An 18320-nucleotide genomic window follows, 5' to 3' on the forward strand; every position below is an offset into this window, starting at 1 on the left:
TTGAAGTCCTATACATGACAGGAATGTTAGGGCTATGCCTTCAGTCTGAATAGAATACCATGTGTTCACACCTAGGTAGAACCCATGAACCTGCATGGTATCTGTCACAAAAATATGACTGAAGATGTATGAAAGACATAAAATTGTTATGTTATTATTCTCAGTGAAAAATACACAGCTCCTATAAAGCTTGACTTTTCTCTGAGAACTGCCATCAGGATTATAGATTGTACATAACAACTCAGAACTCCTACCACAAACCTAGTGTTTGTATGCAATGCCCCTACCAATGAACACATGAAGAGTCTCCATTCAATGTCCCTTTACTTGAAAAAAAATAGCTTTTTAGAAGACTATGTGGTGTTCAATAGTAAGAAATTGTGTCTCTAATGTGTTTTATGTGGCATCAAATGAAAACAGGTCTTTCAAAAAGTAATATTTCGAAAACCACTACCATTAAAGTAATTACATCATGTAAACTAAGTAATATATTTACTACAAACATGAACTATCTTGGCTAATTACAACTCTTGCAAATTTAACTTTTTACAATTTTTAAGGGCTTATTCTGTTCATTTTATGCTTCTGAGAGATAAAAGCAGTACATACACAAAAGTAACACTAGAATCCACTTGGCCTATTATATAGTTAACAGGGATACATGTGATACCTCTTAAGATCTCACCTCTGAAGCCAAAGGGGTTAAAATAAAATACTTCAAAAATTAAACTTTAGGGCTTTGAGTTAACTCATCTTGAGGAGTGCACGTTTTCCCCATCTAAGAGGATCTGGGTTTGAGTCCCCCCATCATGACATGGAAGCATCATATGACGGGGAAACTTTATGAGCAGTGTTCTGGCATCTCTCCATTCCCTGTCTCTTACCCTTTATAACTGTTTTGGGGGCAGAGGAAGGGAGAGTCCACTAGAAAGTGTAATTGTGGAAGCCTAAAATCCCACTAATGCCCTAGCAGGGAAAAAAAAAAAGGTGATTGATATAAATGTCTATTGAGATGATGGGTCTAAACCTCTAATAGATCCCTCTCTGCACCACCACTGGTCACTTCTATCAAGAACATCTACCAGGGCCTCTAGTGGACCCTCTCAGGACCTTGTGCTCAACATAGAGCAGCTATGGTAGGGAGTGCCAAATGGAGGCTGGGGTATCCTGCCCTGTCACTCGATGAAGACTGGTCCTGAAATGAATGCAGCTTGCACTATTCCCACCAGTGACCATGAGCTGTAAGCTCAGACCGATAGGGACTTAGAGGTTACACAGGCTTTGGCACTAAATACATTTATATGCCCTGGATTGGTGGATGGAGGTAAATAGTTAATTCTATCCAGAGAGGGGAAGAGAAGATAGGCTCTAGAAGAAAAGGGGGGAAGTTATATACAAATGTAGACAATTTAGAGATGACAGTTAACTCATATCTGCAACCTTGGGAGAACTGCAATGGAATGATTTTGAATTCAGAACTCTGGTTGTAGGAATGTTGTGAAATTATACCCCTGTTGACATGTAATTTTGTAAATCAATATTGAATAGCTAATAATTTTTTAAGTGTTTATTGAGTAAATCTGAGAAATATTAAACAGAAAATTATCTTAAATTGATTTAAGATTGATACACTGAAAACACACAAATTTCACAACTCCTTCAGTGTCATAAGGAGTGAGAAAAAAATAGTTATTTACTCCCTGAAAACTTATAAAAAGTAAACCATGATCAAGGTCATAAAGGAAAATTTTAACTCAAACAGGAAGAAGTGTGTGGTAGAAAAAATATTCCTAAGAGATATCTTTTGCTAAATGAGGCAAACAACTATTTTTTCAAAGAAACATTTTAACTTTAAACTGACAAAATAATTGCAATGAAATATTTGTAACCAACTTTGTATGAAATGGCATTGGAAGTTAAAGAGCATTTGCTTTAAATATTCAAGGAGTTTTCTTAAAAGTTGTAAGTAATCTCAGCAAATAAGCTTTACCCATCAGAAAGCAGCAGCAAGGCTATTCAGAGATTCTTTAAGTACTCAAAAGACATTTTGCCTAACTAGACATGACTAGAGAGAGGATTTGGCTTTGCTGACTAAATCTTTATAGAACCATAAGCACTTAATAAATACCTTATTAATTCTAAACACTCCCAAATATATTTACACTCTTTCTGAATCTTGGCTTCAGGTTAATGTAAAAAAAAAAAATAGCAGTAGCCTGGCATGGCACAAAAATAAACACGTCAGATGAGTGGTGGTGTAATTGGTTGAGCACAAACATTACAATGTGCAAGGACCCAGGTTCAAGCTCCTGGTCCCCACCTGCAGGTGGAAAGCTTCACAGGTGTCTCTCTTCCTATCTCCCCTTTCATCTCAATTTCTGATAAGTAAATAGAGATAATAAAAATAAGCACCTCAGGCATAGAAAGGCCTTCCCTCTGCAGGATGATAACATCAAATTGATCACTCTCTCCATAGGGTTGGGATTTAATGACTACCTTTAAGTAAATTTCTAGCTCACTGGATAAACTGGAAATCTGTACTATGTTAACTATGTTAATTTGCCCGTAGCTCATGGTAAAAAATGCTAAAGATATTGTACAAACATTATTTCAGAAGGCATAGTACTAGAAAAAAGGAGCTGCAGAAGAAAATATTAAAAGGTAGTCCATATCAATGTCCATGTTCAGCAGGGCAATTACAGAAGCCAGGCCTCCCAGCTTCTGCACCCCATAATGATCCTGACTCCAAACTCCCAGAGAGATAAAGAATAGGAAAGCTGTCAAGGGAGGGAATAGAATATGAAGTTCTGGTGGTGGGAATTGTGTGGAGTTGTTACCCTCTTATCCTATGGTCTTGTGGGTGTTTCGTGTGTGTGTGTGTGTGTGTGTGTGTGTGTGTGTGTGTGTGTGTGTGTGTGTGTGTGTGTGTGTGTATGGTAGTACAGCTCTGCTACAACTTGGCAACATAGCCCATTGTCATGGAATACAGTATTTCAGTATCTCCTGAAAACTCATGGAAGAGAAGTGCCCAAATGGGATGGCCATTTCTTCAAGCATGGATTTCTATAATTTATAGACTCCCCTGCCTTCACCACAAAATTGAAGCTGTAATATGAAAACAACTATAAAAATCACATCAACAAGCAGCAGTAAGCAAACTATTATTAATAAAAAGGAATCATGCAAATGAAAACACTCCCCAAATTCTTATGGCATATTTCATTTAAAATGTCATTCTTTCAAATTTAAGAGAACATTATGTGAAATAAAATGGCTAGTATCATAACCAACACATAGAAGGTGATCTGTGCAACTCAATGCAAATTTAAAACCTCACTTCTCATTACACATAACTGGATTTTATCTATGAATGTGCTGACCTTTGTTTATCCCCTCCTGCTACAGACTGCCAATCTTAGTTTACTTAGCGATCATCAATTCTCAATGAAAAAAAAAGGTATTTTCCATGGCATTATTTTTCAAAGTTTAAAAGATTCCGACAAGTCAAATATCCTCTGAAATATGAAAAGCAAATATTTCTTTTCTAAAGTAGAATTTTATCAAAATCTCATCAAAATACTTTAAAGCAGATTTGTCTAATCCCTTTGCCTCTAGCTTACATATACCTGACTAAATAAATAGCACTCAAGAACAGTCGCAGTTTTCAAACAGTAAAGGTCAATACATATGCAACCCCTGCAAATCTTAAAATAGTTTCATGCCAACCACTGGGTAAATAAGTGTAATTTCCAAGGGTTAATTTTAAAATAAGTATTAATGTTATAATGAAATGTACATACACATGTGTAAGCATGAAACTATAACCCTGTAATCTTGTACTTTTGTAAAGCAATAACAAATCAGTAATTTGAAAACAAAAAGTATATACTAGCAATAAGGATGTATCAGGGAAAGAGTTATCTTTCCTTATTCTTTGGAATTTTGTCTATCAACAACTGGCCACCAGGAGCAAGCCAAGCAGTAGCCCTGGTAGTAAATAAATGAAACGGAATGATACAAAATTGATCACAGGTGGCTGCAAGTTTAAGCAAACATTTGAAACAGACTTCTTAATTAAGAAAGCTATTAATCAATTTCCTGGGATTAAAGTACCTTTACTTCCCAGCTTTAATTTTTTTAATTGAAGTAACACTTTCATACCTCAGTCTCATATTTGTTATCATATCATGCCTAGCACAAAAGTATTCCTCTACCAAGGACTTCTGGATAATCCCACCCTTATGCCCTTCTTCAGTGACACCAATTATGAAGTATTAGTGAGAAAAACATCCAACTGGAAATATGGACAAGAGGCATGGGGAGTTAATTCACATGGCAATATTAAACTTTATTGCTAATGAAGTTAAAACAAGTGAAATTAAAAGTTGGCATTTATTTTATGATAATTTTAAGAAAAAAGGGAGAAATGGCACATCTATATACTGTTCTTATAACAATTTATTGTTATATTGTTACTATTGATACTTTTGAGGGCAACTTTATCAATGTATGGGGATTATGCAATGACCATATCCTATAACCAAGAAGTATCACCAATTGAAATTTATGAAAAATGAACCAATGTGATAATTATTTCAACGGTAGCTATTAAAACACAAAAATTGACAAAAATAAGAAAATTAAGCAGAGTTTAGATAAAATCAAAATGGTCTAATACACAGTTTTGTGAAAACATTAAAAGTAATGAAACTACCTCAGGGATTGAGTTAAAGCAAAAATAATGGTTAAATTTTACAACTGTGACTTAAGTAACTCTCTTAGCCCCAAGTGAATCTAGGCAAGCATAATCCGGGGATTGAAAAAGTGAGAGACTTACACCGTGCTCAGGGATTTCTGGAGGCGTGTTATGAGTAGGAACTGTTTCAGTTCATACTTCTGATAAACTAGAAAAAAAATTACCTGAAAACTTAAAATATACAACTAGGGTCTCTCTAGAAACTCACTAAGCCACATCACCAAACTGCAGATGCTACTGTTAATTTCATCCTGACCTTGCCAATGTGTCCCAGAACTTCACCTCTCCAGAATTTGGGTACATACTCCCAGAGGAGGAGAAGTGTTAGGGGAAGATGTCCAGAGGGCTCTAAATTCCAATTCCATCAGGACCCAGAGAAAGAGGGAAAAAAGGACACTTAGATGTAGTAGATATGACTTAGAAAAATAGAAAAAAATGGGCAAATATTAGGCAACTCATACCTTTGATCTTGGAAGAATAGAGTTTCCAATGGAGGGAGTGGGGACAGAACTCAGGTGGTGGGAAAGGTTACCATCTTGTAAGTTAATATTAAATCACTAGTTAAAAATGGAGAAAATGGAGGTAGATGGAAAATTCGTCAATCTAGTAGAATCTACATAGAGCAATAAAACATCCAATGTCACACTCAGAGGAGAGAAACTAAAAGCTTTCCCTCGATACAAGACAGGGCTGCCCACTGCGTCCATTATCATATAAAAAAAGTCTTGGAAGATCTGGCCATAGCAATCAGACAAGAGAAAGATATTAAAGGGATAAAGATTGGAAGAAGTCAAACTGTCACTATGTGCAGATAATATGATAGTATATACCCAAAATCCAAAAGCATCTAGTAGGAATATTCCTGGAAATTATCAAGCAATATAGTGAGGTGTCAGGCTATAAAATCAACATAAAAAAATCAATGACATTCTATCCTTTATGCAAACAACAAACTAGAAGACAAAATCCAGAAATTGATCCACTCACCATAGCAACAAAAACAATCAAATATCTAGGGATAATCCTAACAAGAGAAGTGAAAGACATTTATACTGAAACTATGAGACACTTCCCCAAAAAATATAAAAAGATACAAAGAAATAGAAAGACATCCCATGCTTATGGATTGGAAGAATTAACATAATCAAAATTACTATTCTACCAGTCATATACAGATTTAATGCAATATCTATCAAGGTCCCATGAAAATTTCTTCAAGAGAGTAGAACAAATGATACAAAGGTTTATAGTCAAAGTGAACCTAATAGAAAAGAGCAAGAATTGAAGCATTATGTTTCTCAATCTCAACACATATTACGGACCCACTATAACAAAAATGGCTTGGTACTGGAATGAAAACAGGCCAGTGAAATAGAATTGAGAGCTCCCAAATCAGCCTTCACAACTACAATCAACTAATTTTTGACAAAAGAAAAGGATTAAGTATGTATTTCTACACAGAGCAATATATGCTGTAATACCTCCTTAATCAACAGGTATTTACTGAGTGCATTTATGTTTCACACACTGAAGATACATGCAGTTGAACTACAAATAAATCCCACAAAAGATGTCTATTCTGGAATTTGGAAGCTCTACATCAACATAATTTACAAAGTGAATCAAAATCATTCAGTTGCAAGTTCAGTATTCAGGCATTCCCTTTCTGGGAATCCTGACTCAGTAGGTCTTGTATGGAACTCAATTATCTATTTTTAACAAGTGGGGAAAAGTGAGATTTTTTTTTTTTTAATTCTGTTATTGATGCAGTTTTGGGTACAAGTCACTTCATTTGTGAGATAGAAATGATTCTGGCTACAGCATTTATTTTAAAGCATAAAAAATACTCCAACTGCTTTAAACAGTTGTATTCAAAATGGCAAATGCTAAGCAATTACAGCATATCTAGAAGTCTGAAAATCTAGATCCACACTAACTGGATGCTTATCGAATATACAACAATGAGCAAGTTATTTAACCTTGGGAAGCTTTAGTTTTTTTTTCCCCACAAAAATTGTAAATACTACCTAACAAATATTGAAAAGAAATAAATGTCTTCATTAAGGTATAAAAAAACTACATAAAATAATAGCAGATCTGACCAAGTTGTTAGTCATCACAAATTACACAAAAGCATAACCTTAACCAAAAAAAAAAAAAAAACTTCAGAAAAAAACAGAGCCTAAACATTTTCATCATATTTTTCAACAAAATGTTATCCACTCATCAATTTAAGCACTGATACTATGTGCCACTTGGAAAATAGGAGTGGAGCCCTTAAACACATTTCCCATCGTAAAACAAAGACAAGCTGGATATCAACACATAAATAAATGCTGACTAGAAATATTAATGAAACAATGGAAAACCTTTGGTCACAGAGAACCCTTGAACCACTTCCCCCTCTTCAATACACACATCTCTTTCTTTAACACCCCAAGCGAGAAATTATTTAATTACACTAATTAGAACTGTACCAGCTGTGACTTCATCTGGGGAGCTTTGAAATGCACACATACTGAGAAGCCAGGCACTAGTACATCTGGCAGAGGAGACCCATTACCATGTGTGAGAACTAGAGTTCAAGCCCTGGTCCCCACATGAAAGGGAAGGGGAAGCTTCACAAGTGGTGGAGCAGTGCTATTGGTATCTCTTTATATTTCACTTTCCTTTTTATCTATACATAAATAAATTAAAGTAAGTAAATGACCATAGACAGCAATGGAGTGCATAGCCCCAGCAATAATCTTTATATGAAAAATGCAAGTTGGGCAGTAGCTCAGTGGGTTAAGCACACAGAGCCATGAAGCACAAGGACCAGCTTAAGGATCCTGGTTCAAGCTCCGCATCTCCCCACCTGCAGGGGGGTCACTTCATGGGCAGTGAAGCAGGTTTGCAGATATCTGTCTTTCTCTCCCCTTCTCTGTCTCCCCTCCTCTCTCGATTTCTCTGTCCTATCCAACAACAGTAATGACAACAACAATAATAATGGCAACAAAAAGGGCAACAAAAATTTTTTTAAAAATTCAAGTACAGAAAATGAAATCTGTGAAATGAGTTCTGGGACCTCTTTGTACAATATGCCTCCCAGGTCATGTCACATATAGCCTGAACGTAGCCTCCAGTGATGTTGTACTCTTGACCCTCTCTGTGCTTGGGAGAGTCACCAAACTCCAATGCTCGTGGGAGAAATCTCCCCCCTTAAGTTTTCCATTTTAGGATACGCGACACAAGCCTAATACATCACCAAAATAAACGCCTCCAATTCCATCAAATAACCTGCATATGATGTTCCACACCTGATACACCTTCATCTGTCTACATTTTAATCTACCTCTGGTGCCCAGAAAAGAACACAATGCGCATACAGAATGAATTGTACTTATATTCTCCTTCACTAAAGTTACAATCATTTTGTTAACACAGCTGAAGTGTTTAATATGCTGTAATAAGATCCTGTGCTTAGTTTTTAAATATACACTCAGAATATTTTTAAAGGATTCTATTTTCTTTTATTTTCCTTTTCTTTTCTTCAGAGCATTGCTCAGCTCAGGTTTATGATGAGGTAGAAAACTGAACCTGGACCTCAGATGTCAGAGCCTCAGGCATGAAACCATTTTGCATAACTATAAGTACTATGCTATCTTCACTGCCCAGAGTTTAACTTTACACCAAAAAAATGCACAAAGGAACTCCCAACAGACCTTCATCCGTTTGTTTACTTAATGCTATTAACATGTAAAGTTACATTATAAAACTTTTTTAATGGTAGCAGGTAATAAATCTACTCAAATCAAAATAAACAGTTTATGATATTGTATCTATTTTGCACAGACTACTTTCCAAAAACACATTACTTTGATATATAATCAGATATTTGGCTCCCTACCCCCAATCTACATGCGTGGGAGCTATGCTCACCACTCTATTTTCAAGGTGTCCTTTCTCAAAAATAGGTGATGCAAATATAGGGCCTTCCATAATCTTTTATTATGCAGTACAAATTTTTATCTTGCAAGATACAGATTCAGATCCAGAACTCACTGTACTAGAAGCTCTGAGGCTGGGTATCTATTCCCTCTCCATTTCTATTGGCATGATACTTGCTTGCATTTTCTGCCTTTCCAGTTGAAGTATTTAGAGTATCTACACAATAGGAGAAATAAGTTCCCCCATATGACTCAGATGCTTAGGGGAAAAAAGGGAACTCTGTAAACATAACATCTACTGGCAACCCAGTGAAGCAGTTAATGACCATGTGTGAAAACTGGCACTCACAGGAAACCCTTAAAGAATTCCTGATGAGTCACAAGCTAAAATCAGATGCCATAGCAAGGTGTTAGTGGTAGTATTTATTCCTACAGGAAGAAAAGAATTTAATTTACCCTCTTAACAATTAGCCACTAGCCTTGATCATTTGAAAGTTTATGGAATAAAACAGCATGTGATAGCAATTTGCCATTGGAATCCTGATTTAAAAGGATACTTTAGACACTTGGACCAGAAGATAGCTATACTTGGCTGTATCAATCAATGCCAGATTTTTCGAAACAGTTTACCTCAAATGATGTGAATAAATTTCAATTTTGTTTATCTCCCAAAACCAGCCTGTGGATTTAGTTTGAAATTGCAAATCAGAACAGGAAATGCTTTTAAGAAGGCAATCCAAACTTTGAGTCTTTTCTATCATTCCATTCCATTTCTTAGACTGGGGAAGCCATCAAGAAACTTTCCTAAAAGCATTAAAATGCCCAAAACAAAACATTTTAAACTTACCTCATAGTAACTCCGAACTGCATTGCAAAATGCTTCATCAGCCACTATTTGTGTTTCCCCATTGAGGAAGGCCTGGAACCGTTCTTTCAATAACTGCAGTTGCTGCTTGTTAAGCTATAAGAGAGGGAAGAAGAAAGAAAATAATTTTTAAAAAAATAGTAGTGGAAAAATTAGCCAATCCTTGAAATGTAACAATATAGCAATAATTTTAATGTGTATGTTAATTTTGACATACCAGAATGAACTTTATTTTTCCCTGCCCCCCCAATGAACTTTATAAAGGAAAAACAATAATTAAAATCTACTACTGAAATCTATGACTCCATTTTAAAATGGTTTCAGGTCACTAACCCATGTTTTCTGGGATCCAGAAGCTGCAATTGAGTCGAAATGTTTACCTTAGAAGGCATGGTTGTGGTTATCCTTGTCTCTGTAACGGGAAAAAGAATGTCTAAAATTGATATCAGGAATGAACTGGCTCCTCACTGCAGGGGGAGGAAGAAGCTTCATGAGTTATGAAGCAGGTTTGCAGAAGTCTCTCTCTCTCTCTCTCCATCTCCCCCCCATTTCTCTCCATCCTATCTAATAAAGAGGAAACAAATCAGAGACTATATATACATGTATGCACATGTGTATTAGTTAGCTGCCATGGGGGCCAAGAGCTAGCTCACAGTATGAAATGTTAATGTGCTTTGCCATGCATGTAATCCAGGGTCTAGCCCTGGCGGCACATGGGAGTACTACAGCACTTGAGAAAGCTGCTATGTTAAGATGCTTCTTCTTCTTGTCTATCTGAATTAAAAGTTACTCTGGAAGCAGTAAAACACATGAACCAAGTCCACACACACACACACACACACACACACACACACACACACAGTCATAGCAAGGAAGACTGCAACAAATAGAGCAATTACAACTAAGAATGCTCTGGAAACAATAAACACTTAATGATAAATGCTTCAATTCCATGAACATATTCAACTATGACATTGTAAGTACAAGTAGACAAATCCAAAGGAGGGCAGTGAATGCATCTTTATGCAGGCTGGTGGAAGGGCTGTAAATCAGGGAAAATATGTGGTTTTGCTGCCTGATGTCTTTATAGTAATCATAATTATTACTGACCATGAGAAATATATGAAGCATGACTTAGAACCAATTCCCCAGTCACCAAATGCACAAAGATTCAGCTAGTTAACAGGTTTCAGTGCAAAATAAGAAAGGAGACCCTCGTTAAAAATCTCAAGACAATAGCAAAGGTCAGCCAAGTGTAGGGTCCTTGCCCAGCTGCTCAGGGCTCACGCCTATAAGTCTGGCCCTGACTATAGCAATATAAACTTAACTAGAGATAGAGCATGTTGGGTAATGCAAAAACATTTCTAATGCTTAACTGAAAGAGCAGTATAGTCACGTAGATAAAAATGAATCCCCCAAAAAGGAAGAGATAAAAGGAAAGAAGTGATCTTTCTCTATCATTCAATCCTTAGACAGTTTTAGAATTCAGTTGTGTTTTGGATTCTTCAGAGAGATGCAAAGCATTTGGAAACATGATTAGGATAAAATGATTAAAGGACTAGAAAGACTGGTATGATTTGGCTTTGAAAAGAAGATCGGTATGAAGTAAGTTTAAATCTGTTCAAAAGGCATATTAAAATATCATTCAAATATAAGAAACACATTTTTAAAAAAGCTTATATTTGGGAACTTAACAAATAAGATTTTATAGAAAAACTATTTCTGGAGGCCTCGAAGTGTCACATACTTTTAAGCGACTATCAGGGAGGGATCAGGGTTCTAGCCCCGACTCCCCACCTGCAGGGTGGACACTTCACAAGTGGTGAAGCAGGTCTGCAGTTGTCTATCTTTCTCTCTCCCATCCTTTCTCTATTCTGTCCAATAAATTGGAAAAAGAAAAATGCCTGCCAGGAGCAGTGGATTTCCGGTCAACACTGAGACCCAGTTATAACCTTGGAGGCAAAAAAGGAAGGGAGGAAGGGAGGGAGGGAGGGAAGGAAGGAAGGAAGGAAGGAAGGAAGGAAGGGAGGGAGGGAGGGAGGGAGGGAGGGAGGGAGGGAGGGAGGGAGGAAAGAAAGAAGGAAGGAAGAGAGAGAAACTGGGGGCCAGGCAGTGGTGCACCTGGTTAAGCGCACAGATTACAGTGTGTGAAGAAGAGCCAGGTTCAAGCCCCTGGTCCCCACCTGCAGGGGGAAAGCTTCACGAAACAATGCTACAGGTGTGTCTCTGTCTCTGTCTCTGTCTCCCTCTCCCCTCTCTGTATCTATCCAATAATAATTTTTTTTTTAATATTTAAAAAGAAAGAAAGAAGAGAAACTTTCTGGTAATCAGATTGATAAAGAAGTATCCTATTGTATCACAGAGTGAAAAACCTACTTGCTCAGAGCAATAAAGACAGACCATTCCATTTTTTTTTTAAAAAATATTTTTTCTTATTTTAATATTTTTTAAATTTTTGTATTACTGGATAGAGAAATAGAGAGGGGAGAAGGAGAGTGTAGGAGAGACATTTGCAGCCCTGCTTCACTACTCATGAAGCTTTTCCCCTGTAGGTGGGGACAAGGGGCTTGAACCCATGTACTTGAACACTGTGATATGTGCTCTTAACCAGGTGCACCACTTCCTGGTCTCTCATTTCTTCACTAAAGTCATCTTGTTCATTTGAGGGACAGCTTAACCAATGTGAAATGCAGGAGCATCACTGTTATATTGCATTCTCCATTTCTACAATATGAACAGAATGAAAGCAGGGACCTTGTATGTGTGTATTAGAGCAAGGCATAGTTAAGTCTGCAGATTTAGTTCTCCAAGAGTGTTTCACAGAAGGAACCAGACTGAATTGGAACAACAATTGTTAATGGAAAGACAGTTGAGAGCACTTTAGCTGTAAATCTCTGGGAACCACCCAAGAAAGGCTTGAATTTAAAAGCATCCTGGTCAAGCAATTATAGTGAGGATATGTGTGGGAGTAACAATGAGTTAGGTGAGCTCTTTAATGACATTCTTCCTAAGACTTCCAACCAATTTGGTAGATACTATTATTTAATAACTAGGACCTGTGGACTTATTCAATTTTTCAGGTATATTTTAGTCTTTCTAAAAATTTCAAGAAATTTTTGCAACATCTACTCTTATTAGTGTTTAAGTTTAGCCACTACATAGCATTGAGTTACTTTTTGGTGATTGTAGCTTAGAAAATTCAGAAACTAAAATGAAGCAAAGAAAATTCGAGCAAACCATCTTTTAGAAACTAACAATATTACCATAGTTATTGAAAAAAAAGATACATGGCAAGTTTCTGCTTTATGATTAAAAACTAGTGCAGTAATATGCAAGACATGAAATGAAATATGTTGTAGTGATATAAAAGTCATCAATAAATGGCTAATTGGCACAGAGAAGTCTATTTCTACATAAGAGATAAGGAACATAAAATAAAATTAAACTGAAAACAGATCAGTAGGGATAATAAACAGTACACTATTTCCTAAGCTATATGAATTATCAAAATGAATTTTATACAGTAATCAAAATCGAGACAAATGAGAAAGAGAACCAAGAAACAGATTCAAGTACAGACCTAAATGCAGTGTGAAATACCTGTGTGCTACATTTAGTGAGCAGCAAAAGGTAATCTAGTCAGTGAGTAGTACTAAAAACAACTGGTATTCACACAGAAAAATTACACTGAACCATAATGTATACTTGTACAACTCATATTAATTAAACCATATAATGTAAAAGAGAAGAAACTTTAAGATAATTAAAGGAGAATAAAACGGAAAATTTCTTTTAAACAGTGGTATGATAAAGTCCTGCCTAATGTAAGTCAAATCTACTGCCAATAAAAAAAGAAAGAAAAAAAATATCAGCCAGAAGAAAATGCTTGAATCAACATTCTAAAGAGGTAATGTCAAAATGTAGGTCCTAGAAACTGATAAGAACATTAGTAATAAACCTTAAAGGGCAATATGAATATGTTAAGAGAAATTGCTCTGAAAGAATAACTAACATCATGAAGAAAAAAATTCAAGCTAAATCTATAAGAGAGGGGAGGAAATCTGGGCAAGTGCAGTAGGAAGCTTCAAAAATCTTACCCAGGGGGTCGGGTGGTGGCACAGTGGGTTAAGCTTAAGCGCATGTGGTGCAAAGTGCAAGGACCAGCGTAAGGATCCCAGTCTGAGCCCCCGGCTCCCCACCTGCAGGGGAGTTGCTTCACAGGTGGTGAAGCAGGTCTGCAGGTGTCTATCTTTCTCTCCCCCTCTGTCTTCCCCTCCTCTCTCCATTTCTCTCTGTCCTATCCAACAATGAACAACATCATCAATGGCAATAATAGTAACCACAACGAGGCTACAACAACAAGGGCAACAAAAGGGGGAAAAAATGGCCTCCAGGAGTGGTGGATTCATGGTGCAGGCACTGAGCCCAGCAATAACCCTGGAGGAAAAAAAAAATCTTACCCAGACAACTATATTGGCAATATGGGTCCAATGAAAATATTTTAGAATTCAGAAGTATTTTCAATGTCTTAAAATTTGCATGGAAAATGCAAATGAAAGTTATCATTAGTGTTGGTCAGTTTCAGTTCTTCATACAGTGTCATCATCATCTAGTCCCTAAAACTCCACCCCACAGCCACACAAGCATACCCAGAACAAAGCTAAATGTTCAACAGAAGACAAAATAATTGAGACATTCTAACTCTGTCAATCCTATTTGCTAAAAAAAATGTACCAGAAAAAAAAAACCAGATACTTGAGCCCTTATCCCAGTGGCTTCTATATATCCTGGTTTTATATGATCTAAGACAGAACAGACTCAGTGTTACTAAGCCTTCTTTGGCATAGCATTTTAAGTAGAGGTACTCAATTACTTGGGAGTCTTCTATTTTTCTGGAATAAACTGCCACTTCCCCCAACATCCTATGTGAATGCTCAAGTTTATCTATGAACTAAGCATTAAAGTTTGGAAAAATTAAATAAAACCAGACAGTAAAAAATGAAACTCGTAACAATAACAATGGTCCTCCTAAAACCCACAGTACAAACTGACGATGATGATCCTAGTATAGTGTGGCCAATACAGAGGCATGTGGGAGGACCACTTCCCACATTCTTATCACTCTACATCTATTAATTCTTCCTAAAAACAAATTAACTCTTCTTGGCAGTCCTATCAACTGACTCAGATCAAACTTGTCATCAACAAAAATGTCTAAAACATCTTATTTGTACTTCACAAAGCAATGCTTCATTTTGTAGATTTATTTGGTCTGTTTCAGCTGATTATGATTAGTTTACGGTTTGGGAGATAATATCAGCCAGAATGCAACAGACTTTCATGCCTGAGGATAAGAGATCTCAGGGTCTGTTCCAAGCACCACCATAAACAGCCAGAACTATGTAATTCTCTGGTAGAAGAGAGTGTTTAGGGTTTGGAAGATGGCTCAGTATTAAGAGCACTGGACATGCAAATTAGAGACCCCAGAGATTCCAAGTTCAGTTCATAAGCCAGAGCTGAGCAGTAGTGCTCTGATCAGTCTTGTCTCTCCCATGGAAAAAATGTTATTAAAAACTGATTTTTTCAAAGTAGCAATATTTAACAAAAATATTATTCATAGGTTTTATCCACAGTATTATATAAGTTATCATTAGTTCAAAATGAGGAAAGAATCTAGACTTTTCTCATTATATATACACCCCTTAAACAGGTTTTTTTTGGGGGGGTGGTATAATCGATTTGGTACTCAATCTATATAGTTCAGTGTTCTTTCACATTATTTTCACATTTCAATTAAAGAAAAGGTTGACAAGTAGAAAAATCTAGTACAATTAAAAAATTTTCATATATGAATAATTTTCAGAAACAAGGCAAATATTCTTGCTAATTGGTGAGCACTACCAAAAGATTTGAATTTTTATTTCACAACAAAAAAAAATAGCAAAAGCTAATTTTTATCAGTATAGTTAATACAATTGCTTCAAAATAGTAAGGGCCACAGGAAAAAATACCTAACGTTCAGAGTTCATAAATACTTTTTTTTTTTTTACTATCTCATAAACACTTTTAATGTTAAAATTATATTCTAGCCTTTTTATTCTATGTCATGGTCAACTAAATGCTTAAGCAAGAATCTTGACTATAACAGGACTTCAGTCATTATGCCACTCAGGAACCCACAGCTGTGTGGAGCCTGCCTGAACCTGCAGTCCACATCTTAAGCTCTGACACTCACACTGAAAAGTTGTGTAAAATTCTGGTAAGTGAAGGTGGTTACACTCTGATTCTTCGGTAGGGGTACAGATGAGTAGCTAGGAAAATACCTTGAGTTAGAAAGTGAATGATGGTATGTGTGCATGCCTCAGAGAGACATTTTTCATAGAGGTAAAAAGATTTACCCAAGGAATACTTTCTGAAAACGGAAAACAGCATAATATTAGCAGTTGTTAATGAAGTACAGTAAGAAGATATTAACAGAAAAACAGTAAAAGGAATGTCATTCTCTTTTCCCCCTTACTATCAACGTGGTCAAAATGACATACATAAGACCATTGGGCAAAATAATCAACACTTACCACATTTCCCATACAGAGCACCTCCCAAGCTTTAAATTCAAACACAATAACCTAAGGGTTCCAGTCACATCTCATACTTATTAAACCTGTGGGAAGCTCTGCTATCAAAAGTCTCTTTCCCAGACAAAGAGACTCATCATCTCTTTTAAACAAAGATATTTGGGACAGTGAATGTATTTCTTCAAGACAATACATTAATGATTCTTTGAATGAAAAAAGGTTAATGGGATATAAGCCAAATGGTGGGTGATGTTCAGGAAACCATAAAAAGGTGACTGAAGACAAACCTTCACTTTTTGCCTGTCTTCTTTTCCAACTGGCTGAAATTAATGTGCTGGCCAGGATTGTGATTTTATCCATGAAGACAATGAAAAGGCAAGACACAAAGAATATGAGGTTCTCTAAAAGTTGCACAGTCAGTCAATTCCCAGTTTCTTTGATGTGTAAGAGAAATAAACCTCTCTATATAGATTAGTCCTATTTGGGGATATCTGCTAATATAGGGTCCCAAGCAATCTAGTTAGATATAAATTCTAATGAGTTTCTCAAAAGGGAGGAAATACCGTAGTCTTATAATACACTACTGGTAAGGTTAATCTTATTAACAAATAAAATGTCCCTTATACATAGGATTTTTAAGGGAAATATTTCATATCCAATGAACATACCTCACTTTAAAAGTGAATACTGGAGTTTAAGTTCCTGAAGGAGATTAAAAGTGTTCTTTTGGCAGATGACATCTCCAGTCACATAGTACTTACAGAGAAGCTTAAAAGTCTAAAAGTTGTAAATACTCCTTAAAGAATTTTATAATAAGATCTATAGTAAGTGATGAATAAAATACAAAATTACTTTGCATTATGGATAAACAAGCCCCAGGCTAGACTTATGCAATCACTTTTTGTATTATATCCATCTACATTCTAAGATCTAGTGGAACTCAAGCCATTGTCTTGAGGCAGAAAGGGAGGGAGGTGGCAGAACTAATGAATACTGAAAATAGTGATCTTAAATCCATCAAGTTCATAAATTCTTTCTGCACTATACTGAGAATTTTCCACACATCGCATTAAATATTCAGAAATCTCCTAGAAGTGTTTGTTCTCATTTTACAGATGAAGAAATTAAACTTCAGTAAGTTAAGCAATCTGTCTAACTTCATGTCTAGTAATATAACAGGGCAGGAAAGGAAGAAAATTTGTTAGGAAGAATGACTTTAATTTGTATTTCTATACTTTGGGAAAGAAACTGTCAGGTAAAAGATTATAACCAAGCCACACAAAGTACAGAGGACTAGACATTAATATACAGATTACCATGAGAAAGGACCCAGGTCCAAGCCCCCACTTCCACCTGCAAAGGGGAAGCTTCACTAGCCATGAAGAGGGTATGCAGGTATTTCTTTTTCCTTCTCTATCTCTCCTGCCCCTTAATTTTTGTCCTGTCAATAGGGGAAAAAGAAAAAAAAAAAGCCACCTGGAGCACCTAGCCTCAGCAACAACCCTGATGGAAAACAAAAACAGAACCTAAATCAACTTCCACATTTATCTAGCAGAAAACTGGGCTGCGTATCCTGGCTAATAATCAAGGACCATTTGAATTGTCACCATCTGCGTGAAGGGTAGGCCTGTCTGTATGGCAGGAACCAACGGAAGAAGCCTAGATGCTTCCTGGGTCTTATTACCACTTTCGCATGGCACTATAGCCTTACTGAGTTTTACAAGGGGTTAAAGTTATTTTTATGATTTTTACTAGTGACTTAATAACAGTTTATAATATCTACATCCTGATCACATCACAGATTTGGAAAAATTTTCTATTTTTATTGTTTTTCATTTTATAGAAATACAGGGTATAATTCCATACCCCACCCATCAAAAGTTCTGTGTCGGGGGCCAAGGCGGTAGGTAATACAGCAGGCTAAAGCGCACATATCGCAAAGGATGGGCAGTAAGGATCCTGGCTCCAGCCCCTGGCTCCCTACCTGCAAGGGGAAGGGGTCGATTCACAAGCAGTGAAGCAGGTCTGCAGGTGTCTTTCTCTCCCCCTGCTCTGTCTTGCCCTACTCTCTAGATTTCTCAGTTCTCTCTGGCAACAACAATAATAATGATTAAACAACAAGGGAAATAAAAGGGAAGAAATAGCCTCCAGGAGCAGTTAATTTGTAGTGCAGACACCAAGCCCCAGCAATAACC

The 18320-nt window shown here is 36.5% G+C and overlaps 1 protein-coding gene across 9 annotated transcripts in view; it reads right to left on the minus strand.

Moving 5' to 3' along the window:
* The window catches only part of CADPS2 (calcium dependent secretion activator 2), a 614124-nt gene that overhangs the window by 444864 nt on the left and 150940 nt on the right, over positions 1–18320 (minus strand). For all 9 annotated transcript variants that reach the window (XM_060196497.1, XM_060196496.1, XM_060196500.1 and 6 more), the window contains exon 2: positions 9533–9646. In XM_060196497.1, coding sequence (XP_060052480.1) covers positions 9533–9646 — 114 coding nt within the window. The remainder of the gene's footprint in view (positions 1–9532; positions 9647–18320) is intronic.

This window comes from Erinaceus europaeus, chromosome 8 (genome assembly GCF_950295315.1).
Source record: "Erinaceus europaeus chromosome 8, mEriEur2.1, whole genome shotgun sequence".
Lineage (NCBI taxonomy): Eukaryota > Metazoa > Chordata > Mammalia > Eulipotyphla > Erinaceidae > Erinaceus > Erinaceus europaeus.